A 17,622-nucleotide genomic window follows, 5' to 3' on the forward strand; every position below is an offset into this window, starting at 1 on the left:
ATCTTTTTATTTTGCAGAACAACTTACTGCAGTTTTGTCAAAAATACCACAAGAGGGGGAGGAAAAAAAAGCTTAATGATTGCAAGCAAAATAGTTCAAATATTTCATATCAAATTACTGTTCAGTAAAGTTTCTCCTTTCATTTTTTTTAAATTATCAAATATATTTTACCCAACATAACAGAAAGAGTAGCAATTATTGGTTAAAAAAGGCCACGGCCTTAAACAGTTGACATTTGTAAAGGTGTCATTCTGGCACAAAGTACTTGTGAGGGGAACAACGGTAATAATTTCACGAAGTACAAACACACACTATCAAACAGATGTGGGGTAACTTAAGACTGCAACCATGTTCAGCTATTTTATGGTACCCCTAAAATGCTGGACCACCCATTAGATTAACATTTAGGATTATTGTTTGTATTGTATTGTATTGTATTGCAATTAACCATTATGAAAACTTGAGGCTTTTGTTTCAAAAGGAAATGAATCCTATATAAAAGGCATTATACAGATTTAGGGGGACGAACTCTGTCTGGGCATACTTGCAATAACATATGAGGAACAAGTCACCAATTAACCTGAATATCTTTAGGCTCCCAAGAAGAGGCGGCAATACATAGTTGATATTAAGTTCTAACACTCACACATTCTTCCTGGATTACCAGAATTTCTATAATACAAGGAAAATGTATGGGATAAATACAAACCAACCCAAAAATAGTAGATGTAATGCACAGTGTTCACATAACTATTGTCACTCAAAACACTTAATTAAAACCATAAGAGCTTTACCTGTAAAATTAACTCCTGTAGCTGTGATTGCTTCTGTTTTATTCTCTCTAGCCTTCTCTGCCTCTCCACCTTAAAAGAATAATTTTTACACACACACAGACACAAAATCAAATAGGTTAGTACACAGTTGAGTTACAGAATGCTGTTAGCTTAATAAACAGAGTACTAAAGCTATTTCTTATTGAGGTTAAACAGCAGGTTTCAGGGATTACAGCAAGCTTTCCATACCTCTAAATTTTGACATTCCTGAGCGGAGTTGGTAGGAAGTCCAATCCATTTAATTTCTTTCTTCTCTTTTGAAATAATGTTCATGGCCATGAGCACATTTAAGGCATCATAGACTCTACGTCTTATGTTTTTCTGATCATATACATGCTAAAAGGAGGAGGGAAAAAAACACCTTAAAGTTTAATTTCAAGACAGTATTACTATAATTTTATAGTTTTAAAAGCATCTAACAATTAAAACAGCTTTCCTTATAGGAGACCCTTCAGAATGAACATATCCAACAGAAAAGCCTTTCCTTAAAAGTTAATGTGAACACCAATCTTATCCCAGAAAACCTACCTGTTTACAAAAGATGGATTTATGTTAGAAGGCAAAACAAAAGAAAAACTACAAAAGTCAGTTATGAGAAAAGCATAGACTTAAAAGAGCATAACAAATGCTACTGTTCTTTGAAAGAAAAATGACCACAGAATTATGTGGAATGAATTTATCTGTTACAAAAAATGCTGTAAAAACTTTACAATATACTTAGACCGTAATTTTTAAGTTACCTCCTACCAAACATTACCCAGTTAATATTTCAATTTACTACTCAGAACAAAAGAATCAAAGAATGAAAGCTTACTTTAAAGTTGGTGACAAGAAAATCTCCTGTCTAGGGAATGTTGTCAACATATAACTTGAGTCTGGACAATCTGCTGCATAAAACTAATTCTACTAATTACATTTGTCAAGTTTGCTGTGGCCCTTTTGGTTTTAAATAATGAATGGTACTCTTCTGTATCTATAAGCTTCTGGTATTTTTTCACTTTTTGTTATTAACACAACTACATTACAGTCAGTTTGAAACTTTTCATGTTGAAATTTGTTTTGCCATGTGAATTTGTGTTCTAAAGTTAAGCACATTCTATAAATTTCAAAAACACCTTGCCAGCACAGGTGCTTTACAATGTAGGGTATGGAGAAAACACTTAATTTAAAAAACAATCTACTTTCAACCCAAAATTTTATTGATTTTTTTTTTTTGTTTTAAACATAATTTCTCCAATGACATGAGAGAAAGTTAATTATAACTATAATATAAAACAAAACAGTAAAAACAGTGCAATTAAGTTAGTTTTTTTGCAGTAAAACATAACTAACTTAAACTGAAACTGCTCCAGTAGTGGCTTAAAAATGAAATTATAGCTGAAACTGCTACATCGGTAGCTTAAAAAAAAAAAAAAAAAAAAAACACAATACAATAATTCCTTCACCATTGTCACCAGGAATGTAAAATGGTTCTACTCAAGTTTTGAGTTGCAATGCAAAAATGTAAGCATGTTCACATGTTCTTGGCTAAAGCTGGCTCTCTATTTGGAAGTTACTGTATGTTGCCTGCAGCCGAAGAGACAATTCGGATGTTGAGGTAGCAGGGATATACAGTGGTGTGAAAAACTATTTGCCCCCTTCCTGATTTCTTATTCTTTTGCATGTTTGTCACACAAAATGTTTCTGATCATCAAACACATTTAACCATTCGTCAAATATAACACAAGTAAACACAAAATGCAGTTTGTAAATGATGGTTTTTATTATTTAGGGAGAAAAAAAATCCAAACCTACATGGCCCTGTGTGAAAAAGTAATTGCCCCCTTGTTAAAAAATAACCTAACTGTGGTGTATCACACCTCAGTTCAATTTCCGTAGCCACCCCCAGGCCTGATTACTGCCACACCTGTTTCAATCAAGAAATCACTTAAATAGGAGCTGCCTGACACAGAGAAGTAGACCAAAAGCACCTCAAAAGCTAGACATCATGCCAAGATCCAAAGAAATTCAGGAACAAATGAGAACAGAAGTAATTGAGATCTATCAGTCTGGTAAAGGTTATAAAGCCATTTCTAAAGCTTTGGGACTCCAGCGAACCACAGTGAGAGCCATTATCCACAAATGGCAAAAACATGGAACAGTGGTGAACCTTCCCAGGAGTGGCCGGCCGATCAAAATTACCCCAAGAGCGCAGAGACGACTCATCCGAGAGGTCACAAAAGACCCCAGGACAACGTCTAAAGAACTGCAGGCCTCACTTGCCTCAATTAAGGTCAGTGTTCACGACTCCACCATAAGAAAGAGACTGGGCAAAAACGGCCTGCATGGCAGATTTCCAAGACGCAAACCACTGTTAAGCAAAAAGAACATTAGGGCTCGTCTCAATTTTGCTAAGAAACATCTCAATGATTGCCAAGACTTTTGGGGAAATACCTTGTGGACTGATGAGACAAAAGTTGAACTTTTTGGAAGGCAAATGTCCCGCTACATCTGGCGTAAAAGGAACACAGCATTTCAGAAAAAGAACATCATACCAACAGTAAAATATGGTGGTGGTAGTGTGATGGTCTGGGGTTGTTTTGCTGCTTCAGGACCTGGAAGGCTTGCTGTGATAGATGGAACCATGAATTCTACTGTCTACCAAAAAATCCTGAAGGAGAATGTCCGGCCATCTGTTCGTCAACTCAAGCTGAAGCGATCTTGGGTGCTGCAACAGGACAATGACCCAAAACACACCAGCAAATCCACCTCTGAATGGCTGAAGAAAAACAAAATGAAGACTTGAGTGGCCTAGTCAAAGTCCTGACCTGAATCCAATTGAGATGCTATGGCATGACCTTAAAAAGGCGGTTCATGCTAGAAAACCCTCAAATAAAGCTGAATTACAACAATTTTGCAAAGATGAGTGGGCCAAAATTCCTCCAGAGCGCTGTAAAAGACTCATTGCAAGTTACCGCAAACGCTTGATTGCAGTTATTGCTGCTAAGGGTGGCCCAACCAGTTATTAGGTTCAGGGGGCTTTTACTTTTTCACACAGGGCCATGTAGGTTTGGATTTTTTTTTCTCCCTAAATAATAAAAACCACCATTTACAAACTGCATTTTGTGTTTACTTGTGTTATATTTGACTAATGGTTAAATGTGTTTGATGATCAGAAACATTTTGTGTGACAAACATGCAAAAGAATAAGAAATCAGGAAGGGGGCAAATAGTTTTTCACACCACTGTAGAGGTAGGTCTTTGCAAGCCTGGCTAGAAAATGGCACCTAGCCTCATTAATCTTCCACCAATGTAATGGATTTTCTTCATTGGCAGCTTGTTTCATTCCAAAGTATGTCTAGATCACATTCTTTAATACTTGCCCAGAGATTTCTTCAGCTTCCACATCTCTGTTATCTGTAGTTTCCCCAAGCTAAGGAGTAAGTCATGTAAAGTGACAGCAGTTGTAGATTTAGCAGCTGTACTACTGGTAGAGGTACTGGCAGCACAGTTTTTGTGTTCCTGATGCTGTTGGTGATCCACTTTCCCTTTCACTTCAAGTGCCTGTGTTTGTACTTTAGCTTGCATATGGAACACTTGCTTAGGTGTCAGAAACGTCAGTTTTCTATACCTTGGGTCCAGTTCAGTAGCAGGGACTACTATGTTTGGTGCAAAGACTAAAAATTGGGTCATTGGGTCTGGGCTATTTTTTGGTATGAATTAGTGCACATTTGGCTATCACTGTGTGCTTTCAATGTCAGATGATGTAGGTGCAAGGAGCGACACCTCAGACAAATGCTTCTTCAATGAGCGGATATTTTCTGTTCAAACATGTGCACAGTTGATGCACACAGAGCAGCATGGTTACACAGTTCTGGAAGCAGGGTGGTTGCTGATTCAAGGGTCCACAAGAAAGGACTGAAATTTACATCATGTGCACTGTGTAGCATACCCTCGCATGAAAATACTGCATGGTATCAGCAGTTTGCCAGCTCGAGGAATGAGCCATTTTAAGGCTGATTACATTGCCATTAATACTGTGTTGAGTGCATAAAAATGCACAATATGTTATATACTGCAATAAATATTTGACTAAATGATGTTAAATAAGATCCACACGTGTCTGTTTTGACATAACTACAAATGACTTTAACAATAGACTTAGAAACATCTCATTTGTACTCCTCTGACTGCCTGTATACAAAACTGATCAATTTCAAATAATATACAGTTAGTTATCTACAGCCCTAAAGTTGTCTAAGGTCAGTTTCACACTTGCAAAGTATATTAATGAAACAAAGTTAATGCCAGTAACACAAAAGCTACAAATTGTTCTAAATTATTCATTATTCCTTTTTATTGTCAATAAAAATGTACGTGATGAGTGTGCACCCGTGTATGGCAGAATCACATACGCAACTTAAAGTGTGTGACATCACCAATTCAACTATTTGACAATGGCAATCGTAGACAACTAATTTAATAAATCAAATTTATCCATATATTTGTCAATTAGATGTTGCTGCCCTAAACTTTAGAACACAATTTCATGCAAATGCATATATACCATGTATGTGAAGAAACAACTTCAACATTAAACATATCGAACTTATCCTTTAACAGAGCTTTGGGCATAGCAAAAATCATGGGTTCCCATGGAAGCTTATTTGCTACAGATATTTTGAAATACACGTAAAATTATGTTACAACGAATATCTTTACAATTAAGTATTTTTATGGTCCCGACAGTTTCCCCATATGACACGAGTCTATAGAAATCTCGTTACTACGAAATACATTCAGCAGATACTTTCATTACAACGAAGTGCCCAAAAGACCTTGAAATGCCTGACGGAATAATTCCCAGAGCAGTTAGTTCTGTGGTTGCAGCTCAGCTGTGCACAACGATCCCCAAACAGAAACATGGAAAAAAAAATTCTTCGAACTTTCCTTATACATTTTTTTTTGCTGTTTTTGTTTACGGTGGCTTTCAGTGATACCGTTTGCTTATTGCCTGTCAACATTTGAAAAACATCCATTGGAATTTAACTCATTGTCACCCTCCTATAGAAACGACAGACACGAAAAAATGATAACAGTTCATAAAAGAAAAAAAGAAAAAAAAACTTTACATTTTTGTAGCTCTCGATTGTGGCAAAAAGAAAGAAAAAAAAAGGCGTTACCAGTGAATTCGGAATTTTACCATCAACACTGTCAACTTTCTTGAAAGACCGAGCAAAAAAAGAAGAAAAATCTCGGCTTGCAAATGTATACAAACTGCTGCATTTGAAGACGTCGAAAAAGCCATTTTTATGTGGTTAAGTGATGCTCGTTCAAGAAACATTCCTATTAATGCGGCACTCATTCAAGAAAATGTGAGGTTTGTAAACTCTCTTGGGACCTCCCCCAACCGGACAACACGCCAAAGAGTGTCCCAAAGTGCGATCACCGCGTCTGTGGAAGACTGTTTATCTGTTGCTGGGGATACAGCAGGCTCACAGCTCTGCAGCGTCTCTCCACCAAAGCAAACTTGAAGGGTGATGCAAGGAACATTGTAAATGCAGGGTACAGTATAACTTGGCCATGCCTCTGCCTAACTGCTGTGTCTGGTTATAGGAGAGTGGCAGATCACTCTACAATAAATAATCCTGCTGTTCCCGTTTCAAGCTGAAAAAAGCTGGTTTTGCTAAATTACCGAGACTAAACCTCGTGTTTTGGGGTGCAAAACAGAGACTTCTAGCGCAACCCTGATCTTTCAGGATTCGCTTCTGTGGCGCCTCACTGCACCGCTGTGAGCCTGCTGTTGCCCTGCCCTGGCAACAGACAATCTTACGCAGATTCGGCAATCGTGCTTCAGAACACTCTTCAGCGTGATGTTCCCATTGGGAGTGGGTATTCAAAAAAAGTTCAGAAACCTCACAATATGAACAAGAAGAAAAGGATGATTCGGCTTCTTATTGATAACTGTGCTGCCCACATGTTTCCGCATTTAGATAATGTTCGCATTGAATTCCTCCCACCCAATTGCACAGCAGTGCTTCAGCCATTGGCTTTGGGCATCATTCGCACCCTGAAAGTGTATTATCGCAAGGAAATGCAGAGAAAAATTCTCGGCAGCATAACTTGTAGACAAGAGGAGATTAAAATTAACACGAAAGAAGCTATTGAAATGATTGCAAATGCCTGGACACAAGTGAACGAAAGCACTGTAGTGACAAATACAGAATCTCATTACAACAAAATATTTTTTAGGTCCCTGGCAGTTCGTTGTACCAGAATTTTACCTGTAATGCATTTGGGTGGTGCCATGGTCAGTGTTCATACCATGCATCTTCATGTGCTTGGGGTAGAGATGGGAAAAAAGGAAAGGACGCTATTTACTTCACAGCAAGAAAATGATCAAATTTAGCCATTTTCCAGAAAAGTTTCATGAAGGTGCATATATGGGTTCAGGATTTAATAATAAATACTGGTTTGTGAAATGCGAAGTTTTTCATACAAATGAAGTAATGCACTGTGTAACTCATTACATTTTTTATGTAGCTATATACGATTTTTAGCTTTGTTAATAATGAATATAATAACAATAATTCTTTGCATTTATATAGCGCTTTTTTCTCACTACTCAAAGTGCTCTGCAATTGCAGGTTAAGGGCCTTTCTCAAAGGCCCAACAGAGCAGGGTCTCTTTTTGGCATTTATGGGATTCGAACCGGCAACCTTCCGATTGCCAGTGCAGATCACTAACCTCAGAGCCACCACTCCATCTACCACCACATTGTCTACCAGTAATCCTGCTTTAACTTTTAATTTTGCAATGCCCTGAGAACACAATCAGCAGCCTTTATATTACACCCTTCATAGAATGGAACACTACTAAGTGCTATCTCTCAGTATATATATTTTTAAAAGAAAGTAAATCTCATCAAGAAAGTGTGAACAGTGTGTCAACAATCATCATCATCATCATACAGTAACATAACAGAGCACATTTTGAAGGCACTTGTGGATATCCGAGCCATACTCAACTATACACATCTAAGATACCCACATGCACTCACGAATTAAAATGGAGACCTATGCGACATTTGTAGGCCTCCTTTTTAAATGTCTTATTATAGTAGTTGCCTCTCCTTACTAATCCTGTAATGGTCATTGGCTTCAACTAGGACAGGGGTGGCGAACTCTAGACCTCGAGTGCCGCAGTGGCTGCAGGTTTTCATTCTTACCATCTTCTTAATTAGTGACCAGCTTTGGTTGCTGGTTGCTTTTAATTAACTTGACTCAGGCCCCATAGTTGTTTCTTTTCTTTAATTTGCAGCCAAACAATAATGAGACACAAAACAAGCCACCACATGACCAGCTCCCCTGCGCACATTACACAATATCTGAAATTAAAGAGCGGTGATGGCCTTGGTAAGGTTGATCTCTCAGGTCAACAAAACATTTTGACGGTCTTCTTAGAAAGAACAGAAAAACAACAGTTTTCGAAATGTGTGGTGTGGCAGAATGAGAGCAGCAACAAGCCATGGAATTAAATAACGGGTTTATTTAACAGCAAGAATTGGGTTCTCATTAAGAAAGTGATTGGAGTTTGAAGCCCCAGTTTAGCTGGTCATCATCTGTTAGCTCGTTTCACATCTCATTTCTTCTTGGCTGTCATTTAATGAAGAAAGGAATCAATTCAGAGGGCTGAACTCTTCTAACAGGGCTATTAAAGTGATGGGGGGGAAAGTTAATTAGCAGTGAAAACTGGTCACTGATTAGGAAAAGGGTTAGAATGAAAACCTGTAGCCACTGCAGCACTCCAGGCCTGGAGTTTGCCACCCCTGAACTAGGATATATTGAACAGGCAATCAACTAGTCAGCAGTGCTGTAAGAGTCAGCCCATATATATTAAACCACAGGGGGTAACATATCTATATAGCAAGCTATGTTGTAACAAAAGCAAAAATTTATATATAAATAAATAAATAGAAAATGAATCTCAAGGTACAGTGAATGTTCAGAATTCCAGCTTCTAATGATAAACAGAGAGCTGCAGAGGGGTATGAAAGCAAACACCACTGACTAAATGCGTAACTTTGTTAGCCTATAAAATATTTTACCTTCTAGAGAGTACATGTGAAACAGATGGACTTACTAAAGGTAGTGTGCTTCGCACATTTGCAAGCTGATGTATGTAAAGCAACCAGTTAGATGATCAGAAATAATACAACTTGAAGCTTCCACTTTGTTTCTTAATAAATATGGTAGTGTATGAATTAAATACATCTGAAAGTTTCATTCAGAGCCTGATTAGTTTTCTCTTTATGTTGCTGTTAGGATATTGTATGCACTTCAGAAAAATAACATTCATTGATCTGCCAATGGTATTTGAATTTACAGTATTTATCAAAAGAACAGAATGGTGCTTATTTTCTTCTATCATTAATTGCTCTGGAGAGAAAAACACTTGTTATAACTGCAAAAAATCCTTCTTATAGTGGCCAGTTATTTGCTAAATAGTTCTGTTTGACATTTAATACAAGTATATAAACCTAAAATTAAGATACTAACTTTGACTCCAATTTAATTTTTAAACAGTCATATTTCTACTCTAAGACTGGTTAATTCCAGTTTAGAATCAACACAAAATTTTAATATTTATGTACTGTATGTTATTTAAAAAAAAAAAAACGAATTTTAAAATAGCAAAAGTTATAATGTCATCTTATCAGGTAACTGAAATCATTAGCACACATTGGCTATATCTAATTCCAAACATGTGGCATTGTTCAAACAACTAGAACCAAGTACCACCACCATATAAACCAAGTTTCTAATGCACTTCATTGGCATCCAGTTAAGTTTGTGGCAGATTATGAAATCCCTATTTTGCTGTAAATATTCATAAATGGCATAGCCTCCTCAGTTTCTTCCATGAAGAATTTATTAACAGCTATAAAACAGAGCATGCACAGCTACTACCAAAGAGACAGGAATGCTTAGCATTCAGTACCCCAAAAAAAGGCAGAAATTGGCATATTTTTATTACACACTGAACTGTGTTTCATATGTATTAACTATTATTTTAAACCACACCATATTTGTCAATGTGAACAGCACTAGGCCAAATTAAGTGTTACTGTGTTTTGTTTGAATACATGGAATTGAATTAATCAGTGGAGTTGTTTATATAGCTTACTTATAATCTTAAAGAATGTATTAAATTCTTAACTTTTTGAAGCCTGGCCTATGTTTAGATGGTTGTAAAGAATGCTGCACATGTTTATTTAAGTGGATGCATTAACAGCTCATCACACTGTTACGGGAAAAAATCCTGCAAAAGTCACCTGTCCACTTTGGGGGAGTATTTATGTGTGTGGATGATATGAAGTACAAGTTAAAAATTATTCATACAAGATCTGAACTGAACCCATTACACTTGTAAATAGCTGAGCTTGATTAAACTGCTTAAAATGCTTCATTCAAAGAGGTCTAGACTTTCAATACCTCTCTCATCACTATTTTCATTCTAATTACAGGTCTATATTAGTCCTTAAGATGAATAGTGATCTATTATCTTCAATTTTTTTCCCTACTCCTTGTTCCCTAGTCAAAAAACAGTAGTGGCTCTATAGTAAACAATACATATTATGGTGTATTTTAGGCCTTCATTACATTTAGTGTGACAGCATGATTACCCATGTTCATCAGTCAAAAAGCCTACATAAGCATTAAAAAAAGATGAAAATAAAAATGTTGCTTATGTCAGGCTGCTGATCCCTCTTCCATCTTTGTTCCTTTAAAATCCCAGCAGACTACTATTTTAATTCTCTATGCTCTTCAACTCTCCTAAGCAGAGGCTACTTTGCCTGGGCACAACTGCTGCCAAATTAGCTCTGTCCACTCGCTGGAAATCCTCCAATTTGGCCTTGCTTGAACTCTGCATTGTGCCGAGTCCTTATGAAATGAACACTAGTGTTTGTATTAGCTGCGTCAACCGCTATGTGACTTGAAAACATTTCAAACATTGTTTCAATGGATGGTATGTTGCAGATTTGGTGAACTATAAAATTCTCAGGTTGATCAAGGATCCTCCTAAACATCGCTGATAAGTATTTTTGCGGGAGGTGAAGCTGTGTTTGTATTTTGGGGTGTGATACATGTGCTTTGAATGGTGTAACACCAACAATGAATACTGCAAAAAGTGCAGAAAAGCAGCACTATGAGAAAGTACGAGAATATCTCATTTTAATATAGAAAAAACACATATGGGTGAATTGCTGGCTAAACAAAAAACACGAGCCTTGCCTATTTGGAAACACTTAGGCCTCAAAGCAAATGAACATGGTGTGCCAAACTATGTAACCAAAGTATTTTGTTAATTAAGCAGGAAGGTTACTTCTCACAAACTTAAAATTTATAGTCATTTGCACAAACTGCATGAAGTGACCTATGCTTTAGTCAAATGCTTCTAACATGAGCACTAAATGCTCATCTCACCAGTCAAATATTAGTGCTGCTGGATTTTGAAAAGGCACAAAATACATGCAGGGCAGTATGTGATGGATAGAATGGTTGACATTTATATGAATTCTGATTGGTTTACGAATTTTCTCCAACAAGATATTTTAAAGGATGAGAAGTATTTTTCCTACTAAGCCACATATATCAGCCTTTAACTCCACTAAAAAGGAAAACTTGTACAGAAAACAATCAGCTATGGCCTGGAATTAAATTAAGTAACACCCGTTTCAGTTGTAATAATCCATGTTAAATTGTTTGGGCCAGTGATGGGGGATATATGAGCCTCAATTGCACCACTGTACTTATTGCTTCTCTTGTGGAAGCTTGACTGTGCATGTATTTGTTTCACACATGCTTTCAGCAGCCAGTTAGAAGTATCCATAAAATAGACTTCCAGAGACAAATGTTCAGAAAATAGCATTACTCCTTCTCGTGACTGAAATGATTTGTCTCAGTGTATCAGAAATTGTTAAATTTACATTAATGGTTGAAATGGACAGTGCTAAACTCAGCAACACAATCGCAACATAAGTAGGGTGACAAGTTAAAAGTGCTGTGTGTTACATAGTCTGATTACTTTTTAAAGTGACAAAGTAACCTAACGCAATATTTATCTTATTGAAGTAAAAATACCTGCATTATCATTCTTGCTGCACTAGGTGCAAGGCAAGAAGCACATGTACCGGGTTTCTTTGCAAGGCTTAATCATACAGTCAAGAAGAAAAGAAATGCACTGCATACATGGTAACAGGAACCTAAAAATAAAATGTCAATTTGACTAAAATAATTATAAAGACTTGAGAGAAAGATCACAGACATTTTGCTTATTTTCAGATTCACGGTGGCCGATGATATTTAACTTTTTTTTTTTTTTTTTTGCAAAATTATCATGAGTATTCTGATAAGGGAGAACACCAGAAGATCACTTGTCCATGTAAATATGGATTTTGAAGAAATTAGATTTCTGCTTTAAATGGTTATTGACCTTGACCCAGTTATATGTGTTCATGTAACCGAACTGAATGATGAAGAGCGGAAAAAAAAAAAAAAAAGCAATTTTAGCTTGGTACAAAACTGTTATTTGCACACCACTGAAAACTAAGTACACAGACAGCTTGAGTTCTACATGAGGAAGGGAGAACATACAAAGTGGAACATAGTGAACAGAGCAATCAAGCCACAAGTAAAGACAACCACTGTTTTCAGACTGACAATGAATGCAAGGATAAACAGTGGTCTTTGTGAAAATGGAATAACCAATGCAGCGTTTTATTTGGCTGTAAAAGAGGTGCCTTTTAGGATGATTTGTTATGAGATGTTGTGTTTATATGCATTTCAAAACTAGTTGCATGTATTGAACACACACATGCAAAGAAAATCAAGCGTTTATTCTTGTATTTGCATACTTGTACATTATCAGTTCTGTTTTTCTTCTGTGAAAACATTGCAAATCAACAGCATTCATTCACTGATCACTCTGTAGACAATGCACCATCGTGCGTGTTCCCACCTCCCCTTGTACCACTGATGTGGGCAGTTCACTTCACATCCTGACAGCTTTGCAGTTACTGTATATAAGAAACTTGGTACAGTTTGTGTAGAACTGCAGCATGCATTATAAGTCAGGGCACAAAAACCCCTTGATAAGCCATTGTTAAACTGTTTATACTTTTTCATTCATTGAAAGTCAAATGAACCAGTCAAATCTGGAATCAAATTTTTGCTTGTGATATAACAAAAATAAATTAATGGCATAGTTTAAACTTAAACAATGACCTTAAAACCTGAACTTTGAACAAAACACTACTTGAACAAGTACAACCTGAATTTGAATGCCTACCTGCAAGGCACGTTGAAAACATGGGCAATAAGAAAACGAGGCCAATGTATTAATTATCATACCAGCATAGAATACGAGACACAGACATGTCAAATTAAATATTAAAGATTCAAAACAACCGTTGACCTTAAATGCACTGCTGAAGACTTTAGTTAAATCTTGTTAAAACTCTATAAATATATCCTCAATTACTCATGACCATCAACTACTTGATAAATTATATACATACATATATATTAGGGGTGTGACGAGACGCTTTTCCCACGAGACGAGACACGAGACTGGGTTCACGAGAACGAGACGAGACGAGACTTTTAGACATTTTTTTTAAAGAAATCCTCAATGTTTAAATATACAGTATAGCAAAAATAGCCTTTTATTTAACTGAAAAACACAAAATGCAAAAAATGCATGTCCATTTTGAAATCAACTTTATGAAATAAAACTTCTATTTTGATGAATGATATGCAGTAATAACATGTAAACACTGCAAAATATTTTGCCACAAACTGACAGGCAATTAATTGCACAATAAAATTAAATAGTATAAATAAAAATAAATAATAAACAACACAACTATCCCTTTACGTGCAATTAACCATAATTAGTGTAACTATCAAAGTAGTGCTGTCTTAAAACTCAGTGCAAAACAATGAACAAAATTTTCTTAAGCATGGAAAAAGAGCTAAGACCTAGGTAATGAGGTAATGACCTATACAGAACAGCCTAAGATACGGTCATGTTCTTTTTTAAGAATATAAGCATGTCTACATTTTTTCACAAGAAATTCGGCATTGACAATGTCGCAGGTATCCAGTGTGTCAATGTTTCGGGCATTTTGTCTTATTTCTGGGCTGGTGAGCGCTGCTGCTATATAGCAGCCTGCTGCTCCAGGTAACGAACCAGCATATCCAATGATGAATTCCATCGCGTGGTGACGTCCATTATTAATTTGTGCGGTGGCAGTTGTAGCAGCTTCTGCTTAGATGTCAGTACCGTGGCAGCTGTCGAACTCCGGTGAAAAAAAGCAGTTACACGTCTCACCCGCCCGAACAAATGAGCGACACGCGCAACACCGAGACCAGCCTGTGTAGCAAGATTTATTGTGTGCGCGAAGCATTTGATGTGCGGCTCAAATCCCGCCTCGCACACAGCCACATCCATATTACGCGCATTGTCTGTTACAATAGCGATGCAATGGTTTGGCTTTTTAAGACCCCACTGTGTGACAGCTTCTTGTAAAACTTCAGCGACGTTTGCCCGTGTGTGATTCAAAAAGTGGGCGCGTCTGAATACAAAATGTACCATTTCCCAATTACTGTTGATAATGTGGGCTGTAATTGTGATATAGCTCTGTGTACACCTAGAAGTCCAACCGTCAGTAGTTATGGCGATGGTTTCTGCCTCTTTCAGAGCCTGTACAACGTTTACCTTGCACTCCCTGTAGAGGGTCGGGACCACCGTGTGAGTAAAATGTGCGCGTGACGGGATGGCATACTTTGGTTCCAGTGTGTGGATGAGTCGCCGAAATCCCAGATTTTCCACCACAGAAAATGGTCTCATATCGGCTGCAATGAAAACGCCGATGTCTCTTGTTATTGCCGTGGCTCTTGCATTGGATGGTGGAAGTTTAGCTGCAAAGGCATTTGTTATGGTTGTTTGCCCTTTCATGCGAACTGAACTACTTTCCGTTTTCTTCACAGGCGCAGCTTTTAGTAACGAGCTGTGGTTGTTTTCTAAATGCTTTTGCATAGTGCTTATGTTAGCAGAGGTGTACGGTATTAATTTCTTACAGTGTTTGCAAATTGTCTTTGTCTTGTCTGTCATTTTTTCGCCGTTTCTTATTTCCACAAGGAATCCAAAATGTTGCCACACCAACGATTTAAATGTCGCAGGCGCATCTTCTATCCTTACTTCTCCCTCACACTTCATCACGCCAATAACGCAAGGATATCGTCACGTTCTCGCGAGACCAGACGCATCTCACAAGACAAATCTGATCTCGCAAGATCTCGTACCACGAGATCTCGTCACACTACTAATATATATATACATATATATACACATATATACACACACACATATATATACATATACACTTATACATACATGTATGTATATGTACCTGTATATGTATAAATATGTATATGTATTGGACCCTATGATTTCCGCAATGCGGAAAACACAGATGGAATCACGGAATTAACACACAAAAACATTTTAGATTTAAAAACAAATGTGCGGAATTTATAGGCTGATAGACTGTTACAACCCTTCCTCCTAGTGCACGACAATGCCCAGCCTCATTTGGCAAGAGTATGTAGGCAGTTCCTGGTGGATGAAGTAACTGATACCATTGACTGGCTTACAACCTGTGGGACATTATGTTTCGGTCCATCCAACGCCGCCAGGTTGCATCTCAGACTATCCAGGAGCTCAGTGATGCCCTGGTCCAGATCTGAGAAGAGAACACCCAGGACACCATCCGTCGTCTCATTAGGAGCATTCCCCAATCATTGTCAGGCATCCATACAAGCACGTGGAGGCCATACAAACTACTGAGTACGATTTTGAGTTGCTGCAATGAAAAAAATGGACTCGCCTGCCGCATCATTTTTTCACTTTCATTTTCGGGGTGTCTTTGAATTTAGTAGGTTGATCATTTTCATTTCCATCAAACGATGTGGCATCCCTTCGTTCTTAACATATTACCCAGTACATATCAGTATAGATATCCAGCATGATTATTTTTTCCTCATTGAATTCTAATGTGTTTTCAAAGTGTTCCTTTAATTTTTTTGAGCAGGTTATTATGTATGTACCAGTGCACACTCTGATATTACCTCGTTACATATGAAAAAGAATGAAGAACTCGGAGTACCAATGCTTCTTTCATTCAACTTCAAGCACAGACTGCATGGTAAATAAACTGCTTGTTCAAAAGGCAGCGCTTACTCTGGACTGAACAGTCAACAAAAGGAAACGAGAGCTAACAGCCCACAGTAGGACGACACAAAAGATGGTCAAGGAGACAGACAAGACACCGACAAAATACAGAACATATAAACAGCAAAACATAAGTGAATCCAGGGCACCTCTTTATGGTGTGCGAGCCATGAAAATGAGAGCTGATTGGTGATTGTGATATGCACAGCATTACACATTGCTATTTACCAACATAATCCATGACATATGCAAGTAATGATATAATTTTATAAACTATTTTACTGTATATAGAATATCATTTGTCTTAATACATTTTGAATAAATGTTAAAGTAGCATCTCTTCAGTTTGTTTCCACTCCCAAAACCAGTACAAAATTGGGCAATACACACACTAAAAAAATAGAGAATTATATAAAGTGTCAACATGAAAATTTTCTACTTCATGTATTATTTTATGTATCCAACTAATTGAAATATAAACAAATGCTGTGTGCCAGGAAATCACACAAACTACTGTGGAAAACCGCAAACATTGTAGCAGCACTATTTAAACTGACTGCAAATCCCAGTAACCCCGGGAGTATTGTGTCATTGATACATCCTTAGTATAAATGGGCAGCTTTGGCAGTTGCCACAGGGGCTGCTGGGTAAAACAAGATGAGGGCATTAGTTTTACAAGTGAGCCAAAAGCTGCCGGCAGGATTGCCAACAGGTGGTGACTTTCTATTTTAACACTTCACTGCACAACTGAATTACAATCACACCCATCAGATCACAGTATTCCATGGATTTATGTTCTTGTCCTGAGCTCGCTTGCTTGCGTAATTTCATCTGAGGAGTGCTCCCAAATTCTATACATCTTACCTTACATTGACATCACAGTGGGACAATACTTTACATAATTTTCAGGAGGGTTGTTCATAGGGAATTTCATTTCATAACTACGCCACCATCATCTGGGTCTTGTTTATTGTTATGGTCTTAGTGTTTTGATGGATTTCTTTTGTATCGGTGATATTAATTAATTTGTTGTTTACTAACATATATACTTTTACAAAAGAGCCTCTGAACTATGAACCTTGCCTGGGGGACACTATGCATCTTTGTCTCAGTAGCTGGCCTTGCATATGTGATTTGCTTGTGCAGTGATCATTCTGTCTTGTGTTTCTCAAAGCTTTTTGCATTTTACTCAGTGCAATAAACTTAGAACATACTATGGGCCCAAAACGTACAGTATATGTATATTTTCATGATCACAGGGGTTCTGAACCCCTAACCCTCGTGAGTCACAAAGGATAACAGTTCATTGTAGGTCAAAGCCAGAAATACCACAACAATAGTCATATTGCACGAATCTAGTATGTTGTATGTAGGCTCAAATTTTAAACAAGTAGGCTGCTGTGAGCAGCATATAGATATTAACTTGATATATCCTTAGTATAAATGAGAATATTTTGATACAAGCAAAATATCTTGAACACCATACAGTTCTCAATTACTAAGAAAAGTTCCA

The 17,622-nt window shown here is 37.3% G+C and overlaps 1 protein-coding gene across 4 annotated transcripts in view; it reads right to left on the minus strand.

Annotated features, from left to right (window-relative positions):
* Nucleotides 1–17,622, minus strand: part of tfdp1b (transcription factor Dp-1, b) — a 118,920-nt gene that overhangs the window by 6,079 nt on the left and 95,219 nt on the right. For all 4 annotated transcript variants that reach the window (XM_028800060.2, XM_051926227.1, XM_051926224.1 and 1 more), the window contains exons 7-8: nt 1,023–1,169; nt 795–863 (exon numbers count right to left, since the gene is read on the minus strand). In XM_028800060.2, coding sequence (XP_028655893.1) covers nt 795–863; nt 1,023–1,169 — 216 coding nt within the window. The remainder of the gene's footprint in view (nt 1–794; nt 864–1,022; nt 1,170–17,622) is intronic.

Source organism: Erpetoichthys calabaricus, chromosome 4 (genome assembly GCF_900747795.2).
Source record: "Erpetoichthys calabaricus chromosome 4, fErpCal1.3, whole genome shotgun sequence".
Taxonomy (NCBI): domain Eukaryota; kingdom Metazoa; phylum Chordata; class Cladistia; order Polypteriformes; family Polypteridae; genus Erpetoichthys; species Erpetoichthys calabaricus.